This window comes from Protomyctophum parallelum, assembly GCF_964188405.1.
Source record: "Protomyctophum parallelum genome assembly, chromosome: 2".
In the NCBI taxonomy this organism is placed as follows: Eukaryota; Metazoa; Chordata; class Actinopteri; order Myctophiformes; family Myctophidae; genus Protomyctophum; species Protomyctophum parallelum.
This window is the reverse complement of record NC_139699.1, coordinates 62,530,654-62,552,688: the sequence shown is the minus strand read 5'-3', so window position 1 is coordinate 62,552,688 and position 22,035 is coordinate 62,530,654. Positions and strand designations below refer to the sequence as shown.

Sequence of the window (22,035 nt, the reverse complement as noted above, 5' to 3'; positions counted from 1 at the left end):
CAAAAAGTTGTTTTGCACAAAGCGGCCTCCTGGTGGCGCTATAACAGGCCGTTCTGGAAAGTTTGGGGCAGAGGTTCATCGTTGGCATCCAGGGAGTGTGTGTGCAAAATTTGGCATCGACCGGGTTAACGGTGGCCGAGATTAGCTACTAACGGACGGACGGACACACGGACACACGGACGGACACACGGACGGACGGAGTGCAAAACATACTCTCCCCACATGGTGGGGGGCCTGGTGGAGACAACAATGTTTTTTTTTTATTCAGGTGTGAAGTGTAGACATTCCTGTCTCTGAGAATTTAGGAGTCTACAAAGGGACCCTTGTATATCTAGAGTAGTTCTGACCTATACTATACAATGATGAATTTGGTTTAATTTTATACGGAATTATACGACACTACTAGCACTATAAAGAGAATGGAATGCAACCAGGACTACTGCCTGTATCGAGTAGACCTTTAGACCTACTGTACATGCACCCTTTTGTATACTATTGAAATAGGTTTGAGGAAAAATTATGCTATTTTCCCTTTGCATATAACGATGCATATCTCTGTTTACACAATGCTGTACCCCCTCCAAGTGTATATACTTTCCCAATTAAATTCAACAGTTGTATTATATGTTGTATTATATTACACTTGCTTTGGAAGTAAACATATGTTTTCTCATGCCAATAAAGCTCATTTGAATTGAAAATGGGAAACACCTCACCGTCAGCACCAGGCAGAGCCCCACAGAGATGTATACTGAGCTCTCAACATACAGCTCTCAGCTGTACTCCCTTTACGCACATGACTGAGGCATGGTCAAATTAGCCATTGGGCCAATGGGGCCATATGGCCCAGGAGCCCTTGGCTCTCAGGGGCCCTTCAGGGAAAAGGTAATGCTCAGTAATGGGTTTGAGGCCCTGGAAAAAGCTCCTGGGGACCTTCATTGGCCATTGACTTTGTTAAATTTAGGTAAAAAAAAATGATAAAAACAACAAAAAACTCAAAAAATCTGCACACATGCGTGCTAGGGGGGCCCTGGACTGAGGGACAGCTCCGAAATGATTATCACGTTTGCCCACTATAATGGTAGTGGGTTCGCCTGATCTCAAGTGATGACAAGAGAACCTGACTGGAAGAGGTTGCAGTACTGTTGCAGTGGTGCCAGGAAAAATAACCTAATTTTGAATGTCAGAAATACAAAGGAGATGATTGTGGAAGAGGTGTTATACTCCCCTCTTCATCAATGGGGCACCAGTAGAGGGCAAGGATCTTCATGTATATCAGTGTTGTTTATACTAAAAAGGAGGTGGTGCCCCCAGAGGCCAAAACAAAGATTTAGTTCTTCAACTTCCCAGGACTTGACCGGGAATCACAAAGTCTGTGGCAAAGAAGGTGAGACAATGCCTGTACCACCTAAAGCAGTTATGGAAATCCAAGGTGTCCTGAATTCCATCGACTGTGGAGACACCTTGAGACACAGCAAGCCCTTGAAGTGTCTCAAAACCCGGCGCTCGAGGTTCACAGCCCTGAACAATGAGATGGACACTAAACAAGAGAACAAAAACTAACAAAAAACCTAAAAGGTAAGTGGTCAAGGACAATAGATGAAAGAATAAAAACATAAAAAAGTGAAAACAAAATATAACAAACATGCATTCAAAACTAGTTAATATTGTACAGATTGCTCAAATGTGACTGCACAGTGTACGTATACAAATTTGCCTTACTGCACATTCTATAAATCCAGACACTCCCATCCCCAAATGTGCCTTTATCATGATGTCTTATAAATGCATTATTATAATTTATTTAATTTGAGTTCTTTCTTTTTTTCCTCATTTTACTTTATTTGTATTGATGTTGTCCTATCATGTCCAGTATTATGCTATTTTTCTTTAATGTCCAGTATAGAGGGTATGCTTGTGACATCATCATCATGCCCGGAGGTTATGCGGAAACGCCTGCTTGCTTCTTGATTCTCAGTTCATACTGGGTAATGTCCACTTTGCTCTGTAATTGCACATTCTTCTTAGCCATTCTTCCCCCATGGTACTCAGTTCTTCCTGGTTGAGGTCCAGGTGCTCCTGGAGTTGCCTATTATTGTTAACCGTAGTCTGATTTAATTCAGCTAGTCCCTGTCTCTCCTTTTCCCATTTTCCCTCCTCAATTAACCAATGAGCATCTTTACTTCTCAGTTCTTCCTGCATGATCTCCAGTTTCTTCTGGAGTTGCCCATTCTTCTCAACCAAAGCCTCCTTTTCTCCAGCTAGTACCTGTCTCTCCTTTTCACATCCCCCCTCGCAACATGCACAATTTGTTTGTAGTTCTTCCACTGCGAGGTCCAATTGCTGCTGGAGTTGCTCATTCTTTTTAACCAAAGCCTCTTTTCCCCCAGCTAGTCTCTGTCTCTCCATCCTCCATTTGTCCTCCTCCATTGACCAATGAGAATCTTTGGTTCTGAAATTTTCCTGGCTGTTGTCCAATTGCCTCTGGAGTTCCCAATTCTTCTTAACCAAAGCCTCTTTTTCTGCAGCTATTGCATGCCTCTCCTTCCCCCATATCTCCTCCTCCATTGTCCAATAAGCACCTTTGTTTATCATCGTTCCCAGTTCTTCCTGGGTGAGGCCTAGTTGCTTCTGAAGTTGCCCATTGTTCTTAACCAAAGCCTCATTTTCACCATCTAGTCTCTGACTCTCCTTACGCCATTTCTCCTCAGCTATTAACCAATTAGCTACTTTTGTTCTAAGTTCTTCCTGGGTGAGGTCCAGTTGATTCTGGAGTTGCCCATTCTGTTTAACAAAAGCCTCCTTCTCTCTAGATAGTCCCCGTCTCTCCTTCCCCCATTTCTCCTCTTCCATTGACCAATGAGCATCATTGGTTCTTAGTTCTTCACGGGTGAGTTCGAATTGCTTCTGGAGTTGTCCAGTCTTCATAAACAAAGCATCCCTTTCCTCAGATAATCCTTGTATCTCATTCCCCAATTTCTCCTCCTTCATTGACCAATGCACATCTGTCGTTCTGAGTCCTTCCTGGGTGACATCGAGCTGTTTCTGCAGTTGTCCGTTCTGCTTAACCAAAGTCTCCTTTTCTTCAAATAGTCTGTGTATCTCATTCGCCCATTTCTCCTGCTCCACTGTCAAGTGAGCATTTTGTGTTCTCATAGATACCAGTTCTTCCTGGGTGACTTCCCATTGCTTAAGGATTTCTCGATTCTTCTTAACTAAGGCCTCATTTGCCCCATCTAGTTGTTGTCTCTCCTTACCCCATTTTTCCTCCCTCTTAACCAAATAAGCATTTTTGGTTCTCAGTTCTTTGTGGGTCAGTTCCAATTGCTTGTGGAGTTGTCCAGTCTTTGCAACCAAAGCATAATTTTCTTCAGCTAATCCCTGTATCTCTTTCCCCCATTTCTCCACTTCCATTGACCAATAAGCATCTTTGGTTACCAATTCTTTCTGGGTGACATTCAATTGCTTCTGCAGTTGCTCGTACATCTTAACCAAATCCTCCTTATCTTCAGCTAGTCCCCGTCTCTCGTTTCCCCATTTCTCTTCCTCCATTGACCAGTGGGCATCTTTTTTACTCATGGTTCCCAGTTCTTCCTGGATGAGTTCCAGTTTCTGAAAGAGTTCCCCGTTCGTCTTAACCAAAGCCTCCCTTTCCCCAGCTAGACCATGTCTCTCGTTTCCCCATTTCTCCGCCTCCATTGACCAATGAGCATCATTAGTTCTGAGATTTTCCTGGGTGAGTTCTAGTTGCTTCTGTAGTTGCCCCGTTTTCATAACCAAAGCATAATATTCCTCATCTAATCCTTCTCTCTCTTTCCCCCATTTCTCTACCTCCATTGACCAATGAGCATCTTTGGTTCTCAATTCTTGCTGGGTGACATCCAGTTGTTTCTGGAGTTGCCCATTCTGCTTAACCAAAGTCTCATTTTCTCTAACTATTCCCTGTCTCTCGTTCCCCCAGTTCTCCTGCTCTACTGTCCACTGATCATATTTTGTTCTCATGGTTTTCAGTTCTTCCTGGGTGAGTTCCAGTTGCTTAAGGATTTCCCCATGCTTCTCAACAAAAGCATCAATTTCTTCTCCTAGTTTCTGTCTCTCCTTACCCCATTTTTCTTCGGCCTTTGAACAATTAGCATTTTTGGTTCTCAGTTCTTCGTGGGTCAGTTCCAATTGCTTGTGGAGTTGTCCAGTCTTTGCAACCAAAGCATAATTTTCTTCAGCTAATCCCTGTATCTCTTTCCCCCATTTCTCCACTTCAATTGACCAATAAGTATCTTTGCTTCCCAGTTCTTCCTGAGTGACATTCAGTTGCTTCTGGAGTTGCTCGTTCAGTTTAACCATAGCCTCCTTTTCTTCGGCTAGTCCCTGTCTCTCGTTTCCCCATTTCTCCCCCTCCATTGACCAGTGAGCATCTTTTTTCCTCAGGGTTCCCAGTTCTTCCTGGGTGAGTTCCAGTTGCTTAAGGAGTTCTCCATTTGTATTAACCAATGCTTCCTTTTCTCCAACTAGTCGCTGTCTCTCCTTACCCCATCTCTCCTCCTCCAGTGACAAATTAACATTTTTCGATCTCAATTCTTTGTGGATGAGGTCAAGTTGCTTTTGGATTTTAAATTTATTATTAATCAAAGTCTCTTTTTCTATAACTAGGCCCTGAATCTCCTTTTCCAATTTCCCCTCCTTTGTCAAGTGTGCATCTTTGCTTCTCATTTCTTCCTGTGTGAAGGCCAGTTGTTTCTTGAGTTTTCCAGTCATCATAACCAAAGCATCCTTTTCTTCATCTAATCCCTGTCTCTCTTTCCCCCATTTCTCCATCTCCATTGACCAATGAACATTTTTGGTTCTCAGTTCTTCCTGGGTGACATCCAATTGCTTCTGAAGTTGCCGGTCATTCTTAACCAAAGCCTCCTTTTCTCTAACTAGTTCTTGTCTCTCATTCCACCATTTCTCCTCTTCAATTGTCAAGTGAGAATATTTTTTTCTCATGGTTCCCAGTTCTCTCTGGGTGAGTTCAAGTTGCTTAATGAGTTTCCCGTTCTTCTTAACCAACACATCCTTTTCTCCAGCTAGTCCCCTTTTCTCCTTCCCCCATTTATCCCCCTCCATTGTCCATTGAGCATCTTTGGTTCTCATGATTGTCAGTTCTTCATGGGTGATGTCCAGTTGCTTCTGGAGTTGCACATTCCTCTTAATCAAAGTCTCCTTTTCTACAATTAAGCCCTCTCTCTCCTTTCCCCATTTCTTCTCTTTCATTGAGCAATGACCATCTTGGTTTCTCAGTTCATCCTGGGTGAGGTCAAATTGCTTCTGGAGTTGCCCATTCTTGTTAACCAAAGCCTCATTTTCTTCAGCTAGTCCCTGTCTCTCATTCGCCCATTTCTCCTCCTCTATTGTCCAGTGAGCATCCTTGGATTTCATGGTTCTCAGTTCTTCCTGTATGAAGTCCAGTTGTTTCTGGAGTTGGCCATTCTTCTTAACCAAACCCTCTTTTCCCTCAGCTAGTCGTTGTATTTCCTTACCCCATTTATCCTCCTTCATTGACCAATTTGCATCTTTGGTTCTCAGTTCTTTCTGAATGAGATCCAGATGCTTCTGGAGTCTGGAGTTCTGCCTAATAAAAGACTCCTTTTCTTCAGCTACTTCCTGTCTTTCGTTTTCCCATTTCTCCTCCTCCAGAGTCCAGTGAGCATCTTTGGTTATCATGATATCCAGTTCTTCCTGGGTGATGTCCATTATTTTCTGCAGCTGCCCAGTCTTCTCAACTAAAGCCTCCCTTTCTCTAGCTAGTTCCTGTCTCTCCTTAATCCATTTCTCCTCCATTAACACATTACCATATTTGGATCTCAGTTCTTCTGGGCTGAGGTCCTGTTGCTTCTGGAATTGTTGTCCATTCCTCTTTACCAAAGCCTCATTTTCTCCAGTGAGTCCCTGTCTCTCCTTCCGCCATTTCTGCAGCTGTTTCTTGTCACTGATCCTCTTCCTGGGCCTATTTTGATTATGTTCCCCAGCTTGCTCATTCTCCTTTTTCCATCTGTTGTGTTTCTCGGAGGGACTCTCTTTTCGTACATTGATCTCGTTAATATTTTCCAACATATTTTGGGTTTTTAGGGATGTCTTGTCAATTCCCTTGAACTCATGCTCATGGAGCGTCTTCTCCATTTTTTCCTCATCCAACGTGTGCTTATTTTCAAACATGTTTTCCCCAAACCTTCCAACTGAAATAGGACTACTATCAGTATTCCAAAATACAGAACGTCCACACTATCAAATACAAATTGTGAAATTACATTTGATCTCATATATGCAACTACATAAATGTATTTATAGAAACTGAATAACAACTAAATAACCTTTATAGCTATATCAATTTATCAGAGATTTTAACACTGATGTCCTGTGGGGCATGACGTAATGTAGATAGCACAAACCTTTGCCCGATTATGGAAACGTATTGTCACATGTTGTATAATCCACACCAGCTGGTATTCAGCCAGAGTTTTTGGGAGGACTTGAAGCTATGGCTAAGAAAGCATAGTGCTAATAGTCATTTGCATACAGCTCAGAATCTGTGCTGTTTTAAATCCCTTTGCTTTCAATGCATAGGCTACTCCTCTTAATGTATTTACCATGTTTGTTTTGAGGGCCAGCTATGTCCAGCTGTTGGTGTATGTGTACAAACTTTGTCCTACACAAACTCATTGACAATGAATGGACAATTTTGAGTGTTTGCATGTAACACAAAACACAAAAATTGAAGATGAAGGTGAGGACGCAAATTCCGATTGGCAACGGATTGTTTTATGATCAGGTTCAGGTTCATTTATTAGTTTGTCCCCGAGGGGCGATTTGTTGTACAGCAAAGCATTATAACAGGCAGACAACATCAATCACATAAAATACTGTAAAGACACATGGTACAAATAAAACAATAAAACAGAAAGTCAGTTCAAGTTATCAGTGTAGCATCCAATAATACATATATCAGCCTAATTTAATTTGTATTGGTGCCGAGTGCGAAGCTTGAGGTTAATTGCGGACCGCTACAGATAAACTGTGGATATTAACCTACCAAAGGCTACACCTGGAACAACAAGTCTATGCGTGGTGTGTGCAGAGCCATGTGAAACTATATTCTCGTGCTGTATTTTGCTCTCCATTTCATGGTCATGGAGGAGAGAGAGAGAGGTGTGAATGGTGAGAAGAAAGTAGGCTATACAGTGGGTCGCCGTGTGCATATATGGCTCTCTCCTGTTTAGGTAATAAAAGGCGCACCCTTGACTGCATTTGTCACTGTGCCTACATGCCGACAAGTGCGCATGTGAACTTTTATTAGCCTACATTATAACGTGACATTTATTATACACCTCGAAAATATAGCCACTCTACAAGCTCACAAGTGGTTGTGGACACTTCTATATAGGTCTGACTCTGCTATTGCTGCTGTGCAGGACTTGCCAAGTCGCCAGAGCAATGGTAAAGTCTAAAGTGTCTATACATTTTAAATTATATGGAGAGAAAAGTCGAGAGTCAGGATTTGGAGAATTACGCTCATAGTGTGACATGCTGACAGACAATGAAAGAAACATGTTCCACTTCCACTCACAATTTAGGTGGCTTTTAAAATGTGGTACTTATTCCTTCATTAAAAACTATGATTGGCACAAGTGTAAATATAAAATCAAATATAATATAGCCTACAATTGAAACCTTCTACTGCAGTGATTTTATCCTGTGTTCAATGCGTTTATGTGTGGACTCAGATATCTGTCGTATGGGCAGGGATTTTTTCTAAAACCAAGGACGGAAATATCCGTTTAGCAAAAGATCCATATATGTGTGGCCTGGGCCTAAAGCAGCGTATTTCTATTGGGCCTTAATTTGACTCAAAGGCTTTCAGCTTTCAGGAAGAAACAAAAAATACACAGGGAATACATATTTGAATATTTTAACCACACCTGAGGGCCTGAGTAATGTTAATTAACTCCATAGAAATATATATAAAAAAAGAAAAAGTACAAAACTATGTTACCCCATCTTTCACATATTTGTTTGGCATGAACCGTATATTATTTTGCATAACTGTCCAGGAACTGTACAGTTATCTCTGAACTGCAAAACAATTATCATTGTGCCACTTCATATTCCTCCAGTCGTCACATCTACCCACTGTATGAAGCTTCAGAAAAATGGGCATGTTAGGTTAGCCTAAATCACCATAAACTACCGTCCCCTGTTTTCAAAGGCCAATAATGAAGTGCCAGCCCCTGCCTATGAACATGCCGTTTTGTGGTGTTTCATCAAGCTATTTGTGAGTTGATCGATCATTTGCAAAAGGCTACAATTATTTGTCTTGAACTGAGATACATACATTTTACTTCCTTGAACTGATCTATACATTGTATGTAGAAAGATTTTGTGTTGAAAAAATATGTGTAAAAGATTTCTTGAATTTGGGTTTTGGTCAAACTGAAAACAGGGCATCCGATAATATGAAATTTGAACGGGCCTGATAAAATGTTGTCTTTGTTCAATTGATTGTTATAGGACTTCCCTTTGGACTGTGATACATTTTAAAGAGTCTCTCGGATATTTAGACAAACTTGGAGAAAAAAGTGAAGCAGCAGAATTAAGGGAAGAGGGAAGATGTTCCTCAGAAGGTCTTTTATTTCAAAGTACAGCACCAGAGTAGAAGTCAGCCAATCTCCAGACGTTTTCAGCCTTCGGAGTGGCACCCAATTTCAGATTCAATTTTGACTAGTTTATATAGGCTAAGTCACCGTAAACACAAATAATGGCTGCAGTGGGCTCAGTCAGTGACCGCCACCCTGGAAGAGTGTCAAACGTGATGTAACTGCTGTGGCTGACTTTTACCAATAATTGATTGGATGATGGACAAATGCCTGGATTTGAACTTCATTTCAACAACGGCTACAAACAAGGGATTAGGTCATTATTCACAGATCCTGAGTACAAGATACACCTCAGGACAAAGGTAGTATGTTATAGCATGACCATAATTCTGCTAAGATTCATAAATTAGTTAGCCTGGCTCCAGCCCTGAATCGCTAACCACGCATTAAAAAAAATATGTTTCGGCGATTCAGGTCTGGTGACTCTGCGGTGTCAGTTTGCATCGAAAGCCGATCTGGCTATTAAATTGCCCCATGATAAATAGTTTATTTACAGAAACAACAGATTTAAAAAACATCATCATCCAACATATTTTACTGTGTTTGTTTACATGCTAGTATAACTCGTTGACTGTCTTCGTTTGTTAGCAACCGGGTTAGCCATAGCCACATCATGCCACAACAAGGTAATCTGCTTTCCTACCATTTTGATGGTTGGTATGAACAAATCGCCGAAGACTACCATTTTGGGTTTCCTCCAGCCATCGCCACCACCAAACAACTTTGTAGAATGCAGAGGGCACTGCATATCCACTACCTATTTCTATCCTATCATCTTTGATTCTCAGTTCTTCATGGGTGAGGTCCACTTGGTTCTGTATTTGTATACTTCTTAGGTGAAGTCCAGTTTCCTTTCGAGATTCCTTTTCTTGTTAACCAAAGCCTCTCGTCCATTTCTCTCTTTCACCCATTTATCCTCTACCAATAACCAATTGACATCTTTTCTCCGTTTTTCCTGGTTGAGGTCCACTTGGTTCTGGAGTTTTCCATATCTTATTAGCCAAAGCCTCCTTTTCCCCAGCTAGTCCCTGTCTCTCGTCCCTCCATTTTTCCTTATCCATTAACCACTGAGCATTGCTGGTTTTTAGTTCTTCCTGTGTGAGGTCTGCTTGGTTCTGGGGTGGCCTGTGCTTATCTTGTCTCTCCTCTGATTTCACAGGAGTGTCTTTGGTTCTCCGACCTTCCTCGGTGAGGTTCCACTTGGTTCTGTAGTGGTACAGCTTTCTTGGCACCGTTATAAACATGGTTCTCACTTCTTCCTGGGTATGATAGAGTTGTTTCTGGCTGAGGTCAAGTTTGTTCTGGAGTTGCCTATTCTTAACAAAAGCCTCATGTTCTCGAGCTAGCCCCTGTCCCTCCTTCCATTCTTCATCCCCCATTGACCAATCAGCATCTATCGTTCTCGATTCTCTACGTTTTTCTTGGGTAATGTTCAATTGCTTCTGAAGTTGGGCATTCTTCTTAACCAAAGCCTCATTTTCTCCAATTAGTCCATGTCTCTCTTTAACCCATTCCTCCTTCTCCATTGACAAATGAGCATCTTTGGCATTTACTTCTTCCTGTAGCTGCTTCTGGAGGTTCCCATTTATCTCAAACATAGCTTCCATTTCATCTGCTAGTCCCCGTCTCTCCTTCTCCCATTTCTCCTCCTCAACTGACAAATTACCATATTTGGTTTCCAGATCTACCAGTTCTTCCTTTGTGAGTTCCAGCTGGGTCTGGAGTTGCTCATTCTTCTTAACCAAAGCCTCATTTCCTCCAGCTAGTCCCTGTCTCTCCTTTCCCCAGTTAGCCTCCTCCACTGACCAGTCAACATCTTTGGTTCTCCTTTCTTTCTGGATGAGCTCTAGCTGCTTCTGGAGTTGCTCATTCTTCTCAATCAAAGCCACCTTTTCTACCGCTAGTCCCTGTCTCTCTTTCTCCCATTTCTCCTCCTCAGTTGACAAGTTATGTTTTCCCAGTTCTTCCTGGATGAGGTCCAGCTGCTTCTGGAGTTGTTCATTCTTCTTAACCAATGCCTCAGTTTCTCCAGCTAGTCCCTGTCTCTCCTTCCTCCATTTGTCCTCTATTGGCAAACCATCATCTTTGGTTCTCATTTCTTCCTGAATATGGTACAGCTCCATTTGGAGCTGCTCATTCTTTTTAACCGAATAATAATTTTCCTCAGCTAGTCCCTGTCTCTCTTTCCCCCACTTATCCTCCTCCATTGACCAATACTCAGCATCTATAGCTCTCTCTTTCAGTTGTCTCTGGATGAGGTCCAGCTGCTTCTGGAGTTGCCCATTCATCTCAAGCAAAGCCTCCTTTTCTGTAACTAGTCCCTGTCTCTCCTTAACCCATTCCTCCCTCTCCATTGACAAATGAGCATCTTTGGTTCTCATTTCTTCCTGGATAAGGTCCAGCTTCTCCTGGATTTGCTCATTCGTCTTAATAAAAGTCTCCTTTTCCACAGCTAGTGCTTGTCTCTCCCTCTCCAACTTCTCCTCCGCCATTGACCAATAAGCATGATTTGTTTTCATTTCTTCCTGGATGAGGTTCAGTTGGTTCCAGAGTTGCCTGTTCTTCTCAACCAAAGCCTCATTTTCACTAGCTAGTACCTGCCTCTCCTTCCCCCATTTCCCCTCCTCCATTAACCAATGAGTATCTTTGGTCCTTACATTTTCCTGGGTGAGGTCCATTTCATTCTGGAGTTGCCCATTCCTCCTAACCAAAGCTTCCATTTCTCCAACCACTCCATACCTCTCCTTGCCCCATTTCTCCTCCTCTTTTAACCAACAATCATCTTTGGTTCTCAGTTCTACCTGGGTGAGGTCCAGCTGGGTCTGTAGTTGCACATTCCTCTTAGTCAAAGCTTCTTTTTCTTCAGACAGTGCCTGTGTCTCCATCTGCCATTTCTCCTCCTCCTTTAACCAAAAATAATCTTTAGTTCTCAATTCTTCCTTGGTGAGTTCCAGTAGGTTCTGGAGTTGTCCAGTCTTCTTAGCTAAAACCTCATTTTCTCCAGCTAGCCTTTGTATATCCTCCCCCCATTTAATCTCCTCCATTAACCAATGAGTTTCTTTGGTTTTGAGTTCTTCCTGGCTGAGTTCCAGTTGATTCTGGAATTGCCCATTCTCATCAACCAGAACATCCTTTTCTCTAGATAGGACCTGTATTTCCTTACCCAATTTCTCCTCTTTCATTAACCAAAGAGTCTCTTTTGTACTAAGGTCTTCCTGGATGAGGTCCAGTTGGTTCTGGAGTTGCCCGTTCTTTTTAGCGAAAGCCTCCTTTTCTCCAGCTAGTCCCTGTCTATCCTCCCCCCATTTCTCCTTCTCCATTAAATAACCAGTTTCTTTGGTTCTCAGTTCTTCTTGGATGAGTTCCAGTTGGTTCTGGAGTTGCCCAATCTTCTTAGCCAAATCTTCCTTTTCTCCAGCTAGTTCTACCTGTCCCTCCTTCTGCCATTTCTGACTGATCATTTTCCCGAGCTCCTTCTGACAGATTAAATCCTTAGTTTTCCACTGGCCGTCCAACTGCTCAATCTCCCTTTTCCAGGTGTTGTCGTTCTCAGACAGACTCTCTTTAAGGGCAGATATTTCTTTATCCTTCTTTTCCAGCAGCTTTTGGTTTTGTAAGCGCATCTTTTCCATTTCCTGGATCTCATACGCTCTGAGCGTCCTGTCCACTGCCTGCAACTTGTCCATTTCCTGTAACTTGTATTTTTTGTTCTCTGTTATTGTGCTCAAAAGAGAATGCTCTATCATTTTAATCTTGTGCTCTGCAGCGACTAACTTTCCAAGCAGTTGTTCTCTCTCCTCAGGCCAGTTATGGTATTTTGTAAACATCTCGTCAAACATTGCTGTCTCTTTTTGGCTCTTCTCTGAGTAGGGTTTCGCCCAAATGCCATTTGACTTAGACATCTTTACTACTGTAGTTCTTTAAGGTGCTCTCCCATTGCCTGTAATATTTACATAGAATATAACACAGCTAGTCGACTATTATTATATTATTAGAACTATTTTATATTAGGATAATACTATTATATTAGAATAATAATAATACTATCATTATGTCTATCATTCACTTATCAACACACTTCATATTCTCCAAATGTGACAGTACCTGCTGTGAAACACTGATATGGTATAGGACGTGACGTAACACATATGTAGCACAAACACAGTCAATATTTGGGCAAATGGACTGCCCATACAGTGGCAGGTATGAGGTATCAAAAGGTGTACTCAGTTGAATGCATACTGTATCTCCACCAGGCCAGGTGGAGTCTATGAAGTCTATGACATCTATAAACCTCTTAAAGTTATAATTTTTTTGAGGGGCTCCTATATGCAGCTTTTCGTCCCGTCACGGCTTGCATTTGCCATTGACAAAAATATGACGTACATTTGTGGCAACACAAATGATTAAAACGAACAAATTAAATGCCATTGACAATGAAAGGAAAATTTACGTCATATGTAGACGAGCAAATCGGCTAACCAATCACATAAATTCAGTTGTCATCTTGTCATGGTGAAAAGATGAGTTTTTTTAAAACATTGTATCATGGTTAAAAGATAATAACATAAGACAAATTAATTCATGAAGAAGTATATTCATTTTTGTATTGGATGATGTACAACGAGCCCCCCTCACTTCACAAGGTGTGATTTTTTGAATGTCAGACACCATTACAAAACATGAGACAAAAATAAATCAATAGAAATAAATAATAATATAACAAAGTTTGACATGTTTTCTTTCTTTTTTTTGTGTTGACATTAATGTTAAGTAGATAATTAACTGTACCTAGCGAATTAAACTATTGTAATTGATTGTGTGTGAAGAATAAGGTATTCTAATACTACGGTATGCTCAACGGGCCTGAAAGTTAAAGCCCAAACTTACTGGGCCCAAACTGGGCCAGCCACAGGCTCGGCCCCGGCCCGAATCATTTCCATAATGTTAGGCCCGAAAACCCGAAAAGGCCAGAGTGAAAAAAACTTATATAAATAAATAAAACGCCACTAGATTGCCGCGGTGCTCGGCGGTGAGTGTGTGAGAGAATGGACTGTCTTATAGTCGCCAAAATGAATGATTTATGTACTCACACGTTGGCTTTTAACGTCAGATAATCAGATAATATAGCAGTAAGGAAGATGAGACTATATAGCTGGCCACTGCCACCGACATCAAGAACTCCCGGCCAAAAAGCTTGTACTGTGGGAACCACCAACACACCTCGATCGAGAGGACGTCCCACTGTCCCACACCTACCTACGTGGAGGTACTAAATAAAGATGCTGTTGCAGAAAGCACAAATGAGCTGGCCAGATGTATGGAGAACCTAGATGACTGGAGACGCTGATGGAGGGCTCGTCTGAGGACGGCATAGCGAAGAGCAGCTATAGATAGATGTAGTGTACATGTAGACAAAGATACTTTAGATAGATATACCGGTAGATATATGCCTATAACAGTACGCTACAGATGGGACATGTTCATGTTGTCTCTTTAAGATCTTTGTATTGCTTTCTCTTCCAATCATAAACCCAACTCCAAATCCTACATTGCCAGCAAGCAACTCCTAACCAAACAGAATATCAATAACCCTCCCCCTTTAAGAAGTAATGGCCAGCCCAGCTCGGCTATGAAGGGGACTTTGTTTTATGAAAGGCCGGTGCGAGGCTCTTTGGTGAAACTTAGAATTGATTTGCAGAAATATCCCCCACCCTCACAAACCCACCCGCTTATGATTAAAAGCCATGCATCATCAGATTTTGCTGTATGCTGATGCCAAGGTCATTTGGAACATAAGAATGATATAGTCTTGACTGACGTTAGCCCCCTTTCCCCCTGAATGGGCAGATGCTTTGCTTTAGAAAGTAGGTTGCCAAGCGTCTGCTTTGATAACCCACAGGGGCTGGCTGAGAGGAGTTGGCAGGCCTGGAAGGAGAAACTCCCCGTGCATTTGCTCTGTGTGGATGGACTCTGCCACATTACCATTTAGAGCAGTGGATCAAAGGTCCGGGGACCCCCATAGGTCCTCGGGGGGTTCCAGGGGGCCCACATCAAAATGAGAATCAGTTTAGACAATTTAAACCTGTTTATTTCAACAGTCTATCCGCTATTATCATTTTAGAATCATTTAGAATCATTTTAAAGGTATATTCAGTGATTTCACTCAAAAAACCTTAGGTTTCGTTTTTGGCTGGGACCTAAGCCTTTCATCCAATCAGGATAGAGAGCCAAAAACGAAACCTAAGGTTTTTTGACCCCCAGGGGTTAACTGGGGACAGGGAGGAACTCCTTATATGGTCAGCACACTCTATAGTAGAGAGGATTATCACAACAAAACAAAAAAAATAAGTGATATTTGAATTAAGTGAAATCACTGAATATAGCTTTAACATTTTAACACAAATCTTGGGGCTCCCTGGCTGGAACCCCAACATATTTTCAGATGGGGGTATGCATATGAAATACAATCAGGGGGTCCTTGACATGAAAATATATATACCACGCACACACACACACACACACACACACACACACACACACACATAATATTTATAATATTAAAATAGTTTTGAACACAGAATGAAATTATTTATTGTCACGATTCACTAGGTTCCTAGTGCCTGCAAGGAGGGCAAGCAAATGTGTGTAGTAGGCAGTGCGAGGATGCATGGATATCACACTAATTTATTATGCTAAGCAGTTCACTTCCTGTGACTTCTGCTGCTCACGATACTGGATAAAAAAGAAGCTAACGAGGTTATCAAAGATTTAATAGGGCTGTTATTTGTATATCGCATGGACATGGTCAGCTTGGTTTGATTATTTCCAACACACTTCTGCACATAACCAGACACCTCACATTTCCTTGGCTGATCTCATATGGCATGACAGGGCATAGCGCAAAAACAAAGACAGAAGAGAGAAAAGGTACTCTAAATGGCTTTTTATATACTTTGACAACAAGGCATGCACACCAACAATCTGAGCGAGGTGTCCGTCGGTTGCACGTTGACTCATAGTGCCAATTCGAGTTTCATACTGATAGGGTTATGCTTTTTATGGCATAGGCAGCTCCCGGCAGGATCCGCCAGGAGAACCTATGTGCAGCTGCGCGACATGAGACTAATTACTTAAGAGTGACAGAGAGAGGAGCGTGTGTGTGTACATGTGTGCGTGTGTATGTCAATTTTACAAAGGTGCAGATGATCAGAAATCAGCAGAGAGTGAGCAATGTTTGCGCTACTCTATGCCGAATTGAAGTGGACTCAGACCCAGACTTTTTTTTCCTCCTTGGAAATAAAAACGTCTGGGTTTCCGAGGCTACATAGTAATTGACAATAAATGTAGACCAAATGGCCACATACAAAATGGCTGAATGGAAACCACTGTGTTGCTTTTCCACAGCAATGTCTGACTCACCTGGGGTGGATGGCAGGCACCGGTCAATAAAGCACTATCCTATGAAGTGTCATTAGGCAAAGTGCGTTGAAGGCATGTTCCAGGTTCTGATTGCCTTTTCAACAGCAAAGTTACAAACACAATTGTGCCGATGGTTAGAGGTGGTTCTGTACAAAAAATAAAATTAAACTGAAAATGAAATGAAAATTGCTGCAAGCAGCGATAAGGCAGGACCAAGCAGGAAGGCAATAAGCAATAAGAATAATATGCACAATAATCCATATAAACGTGGAAGAGTGAACTTGTGAAAAGAAAAGACCATGAAATTATGGCAGGGTCAGCAATTTCCATTGGCTCATAAAACCTTCATTTTTTCACTTAAAAAAACATACTATACTTTCCCATATCCGTATAGGTCCAAAGTACACGTGTATTTTGATCAAAGATCCTGGGAGGAGATGCATTTTAACCGATTTTCATATAATTCAAAATGGCGGGTCAGCGGTCAAAAGTAAGAGCACAGAACTTGGGGACGCATATGTGTGTCGAGGTTTCATTGCCGACGGTCAAACGGTTCATGAGCTATGTGCGTTCAAAGTTAGCATTTTCAATTGAGTGCTATAGCACCACCCTTTGGCCAATGCTTCGCATGCTTACCGTTAGACATGGCCCTCTACCATATCCCCGAGTTTCGCGAAAACCGACTGCACGGTTCAGCCAGAACTGATATTTTTGGCGGAAGGAGAAGGAGAAGTAAAAAGAGACAAAAACAAGCTTGGTCCTTTAATAAAAAACCTCAGTTCTTCTAATGCAAGATCCAGAATCATGTGACTTTTATAAAACTATGTGAGCCTTTTAAGTGTTTTTATACCGTAGTTCTCTCCTAGGACAGGTGCCAGTACAGTAGTAGTTTTAGATGACCCTCATCAAACACTGAATTTTGACTTCCAGTGTGAAATTAAAGTCCTACAAAGGACAATAAAATACAAATAAAAACAGCATCATGGGTGGATCAGCTCTGACATCACCCGGATCGACATAAATCATTCACCTGCCATCCAACTAAATTATTTGTCCACAATATACTGTAGGTCTGCATACCATATTGACAAAAAATGATGATAACCTGCTCCTGCCAGGTTGGACGTGTTTTTCTTTATTTTATGTTTACATGGTCCACATTATGTGTCACGACGATGTGGTTGGTGGGCATCAACATAATAATAATGGAAGGCAAAGGTGAAATGGCAACTTGGAGGAGCTGATGCTGTTGATGAGGGTTTTGAGCATTGTCAAGCCTGGTACCTGGTACTCAGTTGCTGAGGAGCATCTCTGTCGCTGTTTTCACATCCCAGGATTTTGTTGACAAAGCCACAATTGCTGTATTCTTTTCAAAGCCCATAGCACAGAGTTTGTCTATTTTCTGTGCGTAGTCAGGATTGGAAACAGGAGAGTTTGCGTACACGTGAGACCACAGCCTTGCCGTCTGATAGAACATCTCTGGGTTCTGCTTGTACTGGCTTGCTACGACTGCATCCTGTGGGTCATCTGGTTCGGCTGCAGCAAGCAGAGCTTGTAGAGATAACAACACTGTCCTCAGAGACATGGCAGCTGTCCACTGGTTCTTTAAAATGTCCAGACATATTGCTCCAGTCACAGAGCTGATGTTTGGGTGCCATATCTTAGTTATGAACCGCACCTTTGGTGGGTTAAATGGATAGGTTTTGGGGATTTTTATTTCAAGCTGGTACCTTCCACCTTCATATGGTGTGTCTGGTGGACCCGCAAACTCCCCTCTTAGCTCGGTGAAGTTTTCATCCACTAATTCTACCTTTATCTGGTTTTTACTTGTCTCTTCACTTTTAAGAACATCTTTGATCTCCCGTTTGATCCTCTGGACCACAATATTAGCCATGGCTTCTTCCCCGTTGTTTGTGGTGAATCTTCACAGCTGCCTTTCTCTGGGATAATCAACGTATCTGCCTTCTTTCTATACCTGTCTACACCTCAAAACAGCTCGCCTTGAAAAAGCAAATGAGGTTTTATGGGTTGTATGCACCGGCTGCGTCAGTCTCTATAATAGTGGAATCGTAGTACGGCTGGCAACGAATACTGAGACGGTTCCAGCTCTGCAATGAACATGCTAATGAATGATGACACCATGAAATACTTGTAGGATGACATTATGAACTATACGTATCATGATGTCATTAAATATAATCAAGAGAATCAAAAAGGATTATTACGCAAATATCTGCGTGTTAGTGTGTCCCAGTATCACAAGATTTGTCGGGCCGATTGCAATGTTGCCTTGCCTATAATAGGACCGGAGGCAGTGATGCACTGGGACATTGGATTGGTGGTTGTCCAAAAATAATCGATACATCCCCAAATATGGAGTTCTCTGTCTTCATAGACTGGCCTGGACTCCATGGGCCAGATTCAGGAAGCAATTTACGCTCATATTTTGAGCGAAGGCCACGGACATTTACGACCATTCCTACGTTATGTGTGGAATTCATGTTGGTTTTTTTGGCCGTGACTTTGAGCGTATCTCAAGTCAAGTGACACCCTGATGTATCAGGTTCATGAACAAAGCGTAAATTATGCATTTAGCATGCTTTAGTCTCTCACCATTAGTGTTATGGTGAAATGTGTTACGTGCCGAGATGATGTCACTAGTGGGAGTTATGTGGAGTCCAATGGTCACATAATGAAACAGGTCACACATTTCAGCGCAACACCGACGCAGGAGGCAAGCCTTAGAGGCAAGCTAGCAACAGGATATTAAATCACAGCCACTTCAAACAATTATGAACTTTACCTCAAAGCGCCACCAATGTCTACAAACAAGAGACCTTTTTAGGTTCATTTAAAAACTGAATCCATTGAATGTTAGCATTTAGCAGATTAATGCTACAATCTGGGATTCCATTTGTAAAAATGTCTTATTCATCAACCAACTCAAAGAAATTGTAATATTAAAACAAAACTACTAAATTAAAGTTCCCGCTCGTCTCGTTTACAGTCAGCCAAGGTGAAGCAGGTACAACCCGACTCAAACGCATCGCATGTCGACCATTCATCTGTTGGGAGTGGCCGCGCCTAATTAGCATATTTTGGTCATAAATCACACAGCAGTTACTGTACAGCATCATATCGTTCCTGATGTCCACATCGCTGAAGATGAATTCCTTTGCGCCAGAGATGGTGATGATGGAGTGCAACACACGGAAGCAGCTCTCCTCTGGAGACGTTGAGCAGTTCTTCAACAGGGATCAATTCTTCCAGTTAGACCTGCGGGAGTTTGAGTACTTCAAGTTTGCCGCGCTGAAGCTGGATTCCTTCGATTTGTTGGACGCTGAGAACTTCCAGCAGCAGCCAGAGGAATCGGCGGAATCAGCCGTTGCCTACAGTGAAGAGATCAGGCGTGTGCTTCACAAGGGATGGTTTCTGCCGAGTCAGAGGGGGCAGCAACGGTCGTCTTTTGGTCGTCAGCCTGAGCACAACCACAAGGAGAAGAAGTCAGCCGGGAAAGTAACGTTCATCATGGGTGAACTGTTACAAACGGAGAGAGCCTACATCAGAGACCTGCGTGAGTGCCTGGAGACATACATGTTGGAGATGACCTGCGGTGGAGAGGAGGACATACCTGCTGGCATCCTCAACAAGGAACACATTGTCTTCGGCAACATCAAGGAGATCTGTGACTTTCACAGCAACATTGCTGTGAAAGCATGCTGAATCAATTAATAGTCACAAACCAAAAATAAAATATACATAGGCTATGTCCTATAAGAAATTGTAGCCTATATATTAACCAAAATGGAATTGGGCAGCTTTTGCCTATGCATATTCTATGGTTCACAAACATGACGGTCTGACAGAGACAGACTGACAGTCACTAGGGTTAATTTATACAAAATAGAAGTCCACATTAATGAATGGCATCGCGTGTATTTACTAGTCAAAGTAAATTTCAGCTGGATGGATTATCACTCCACAGAGCTGACAGGGTGACGTCACTCTCTGGGAAGACCAAGGGAGTCTGTGTTTACATCAACACAGCCTGGTGCCAGGATGCTGTGACTGTCTCTAAGCACTGCTCAGAACGAGCTGAGTTTTTACTCTTAAAGTGTCGACCATTTCATCTGTCGAGGGAGTTTACCAGTGTTTCCATGGTGGCTGTGTGGCCAGAAGGGAGCACATCAGCCCTACAGGACTGTATGGAAACTACGGACTGGAACATCTTCAGAGAAGCAGCTACCTATAATCATCAAACGGACCTGCAGGAGTATACAGAGGTTGTGATGGACTACATCAGCAAATGTACGGATGATGTAACAACAACCGGGGCCGGACAATATATCTGGGCGGGTACTCAGAGACTGCGCGGAACAGTTACAGACATTTACAGACATTTTTAACACATCCCTGCGTCAGGCTGTTGTCCCAAAATGCCTCAAATCTGCCACCATCATTCCAGTCCCAAAAAAGTGCCCCGTATCTTGCCTAAATGACTATCGCCCCATAGCACTGACACCCATCATTATGATGTGCTTTGAGAGGCTGGTCTTGGAGAACATCAAAAGAGCCCTGCCCCCCAACATGGACCCCCATCAGTATGCATACCGGGCCAACAGGTCCACTGACGATGCTGTGTCTACTGCCCTGCACTTGGCCCTTACACACCTGGACAAGAGAAACATATACGTCAGAATGCTGTTCATTGACTTCAGCTCCGCTTTTAATACAATCATCCCCCAGCAGCTGACTGGTGGGTGGTGATGGGTGGTGATCCACCTGAACTTAAGCCGCACCCACAGCTGTAGTTGTATGATAAAGGGGGAGGGGTTAGGGGAGTGGCTGATAATGTGATGTCACTATATTACTGTTTATTTCATTGGCCCGTTTGATTGTCAAGGGTTCAGCATCCAGGAAGAAACCCTAAATACAAAGTTAATACACCATTGCACAAAAAATTTGGCACTCCATCTTTAAATAACCACTGGAGGCCACCCACAGAAGCAACTCTCACCAATTAGCCTGTCGCTAAGTCCCACCCAAGCCCGTTCTTGGCCAATACCACGAAACGGTTGCTAGGTTAGGATCCTGGTCAGGTCCTGGTTAGGATCCTGGTTCAATGCTGGTCGAAATGGTTTTGCAGTGTCAATAAATATATTTGCTGTACAGCATGTGTGCATGTTTGTTTTCTTACCTTATGAGCAAACTAGTCCATTCCATGAATTATTTCGCTCCGTTGTGCAGTTTAATAGTAGCCTACATATTAGAAATAAAAATAGGCTCTCATCTACTTCCATTGTAACGGGGAAACAACTCTCAAACTCACTCTTTTAGAACACTAAGCTGATTATGACCGTTTATGACAGGAAAACTCATGCGGTTTTATTTTTAATAAAAAATAAAAAATATGTTTTTGTTTTGACTTCGGTGTTGCCACATTGTGTGAGAGATATAAGCCAACCCACCTCCAAAAACAAGCCAACTCTTAAAGCCAAATCAAGAAAAACAAGCCAAAACAAAAACAATAATATGACCATATATAATCCTAATAAAAATATTGTATGCATTTATCATTATAAATACTATGTAGGCCTATGTCTATGATAATTAATGTTTTGGTAATGTATTACAGTACTAATTATTAGCCTTAAGCCAAAAGTAGCTGGAAATAAGCAGACTTGGCAACCCTGACAAGTTTGCCTACAAAACGATCTGATTGGTCCAAATCTGTACACACACTCCTGAAGTATAGCCTCGGTCCCAGACTTACCATCCAGAGTCTCCAGACCGTTGGATGTAAACAAATAATGTATCTGATCTCGTCCACTTGTCGCAAACACCATACACAATTTTGGACGTGTTTGAGGGAGAAGCTTTAGGAGAAATGTCTGGGACTGCAGTAGCTCTGTTCCATAACCTTCCG

At 42.2% G+C, this 22,035-nt stretch overlaps 1 protein-coding gene across 2 annotated transcripts; it reads right to left on the bottom strand.

The window, feature by feature from the left end:
- Positions 1–17,400: 17,400 nt before the first annotated feature.
- On the bottom strand, positions 17,401–18,003 carry LOC310853324 (ubiquitin-conjugating enzyme E2 K-like; the record flags this gene model as incomplete). Of its 2 annotated transcripts, none has more annotated exons than XM_083757629.1 (2): positions 17,401–17,604; positions 17,788–18,003. In XM_083757629.1, the coding sequence occupies 2 exons, from the start codon at positions 18,001–18,003 to the stop codon at positions 17,401–17,403; spliced, it is 420 nt and encodes a 139-aa protein (XP_083613755.1). The 2 variants fall into 2 exon arrangements, with proteins under 2 accessions (XP_083613755.1, XP_083613754.1); XM_083757628.1 differs by having other exon boundaries at positions 17,401–17,787; positions 17,941–18,003.
- Positions 18,004–22,035: the final 4,032 nt, after the last annotated feature.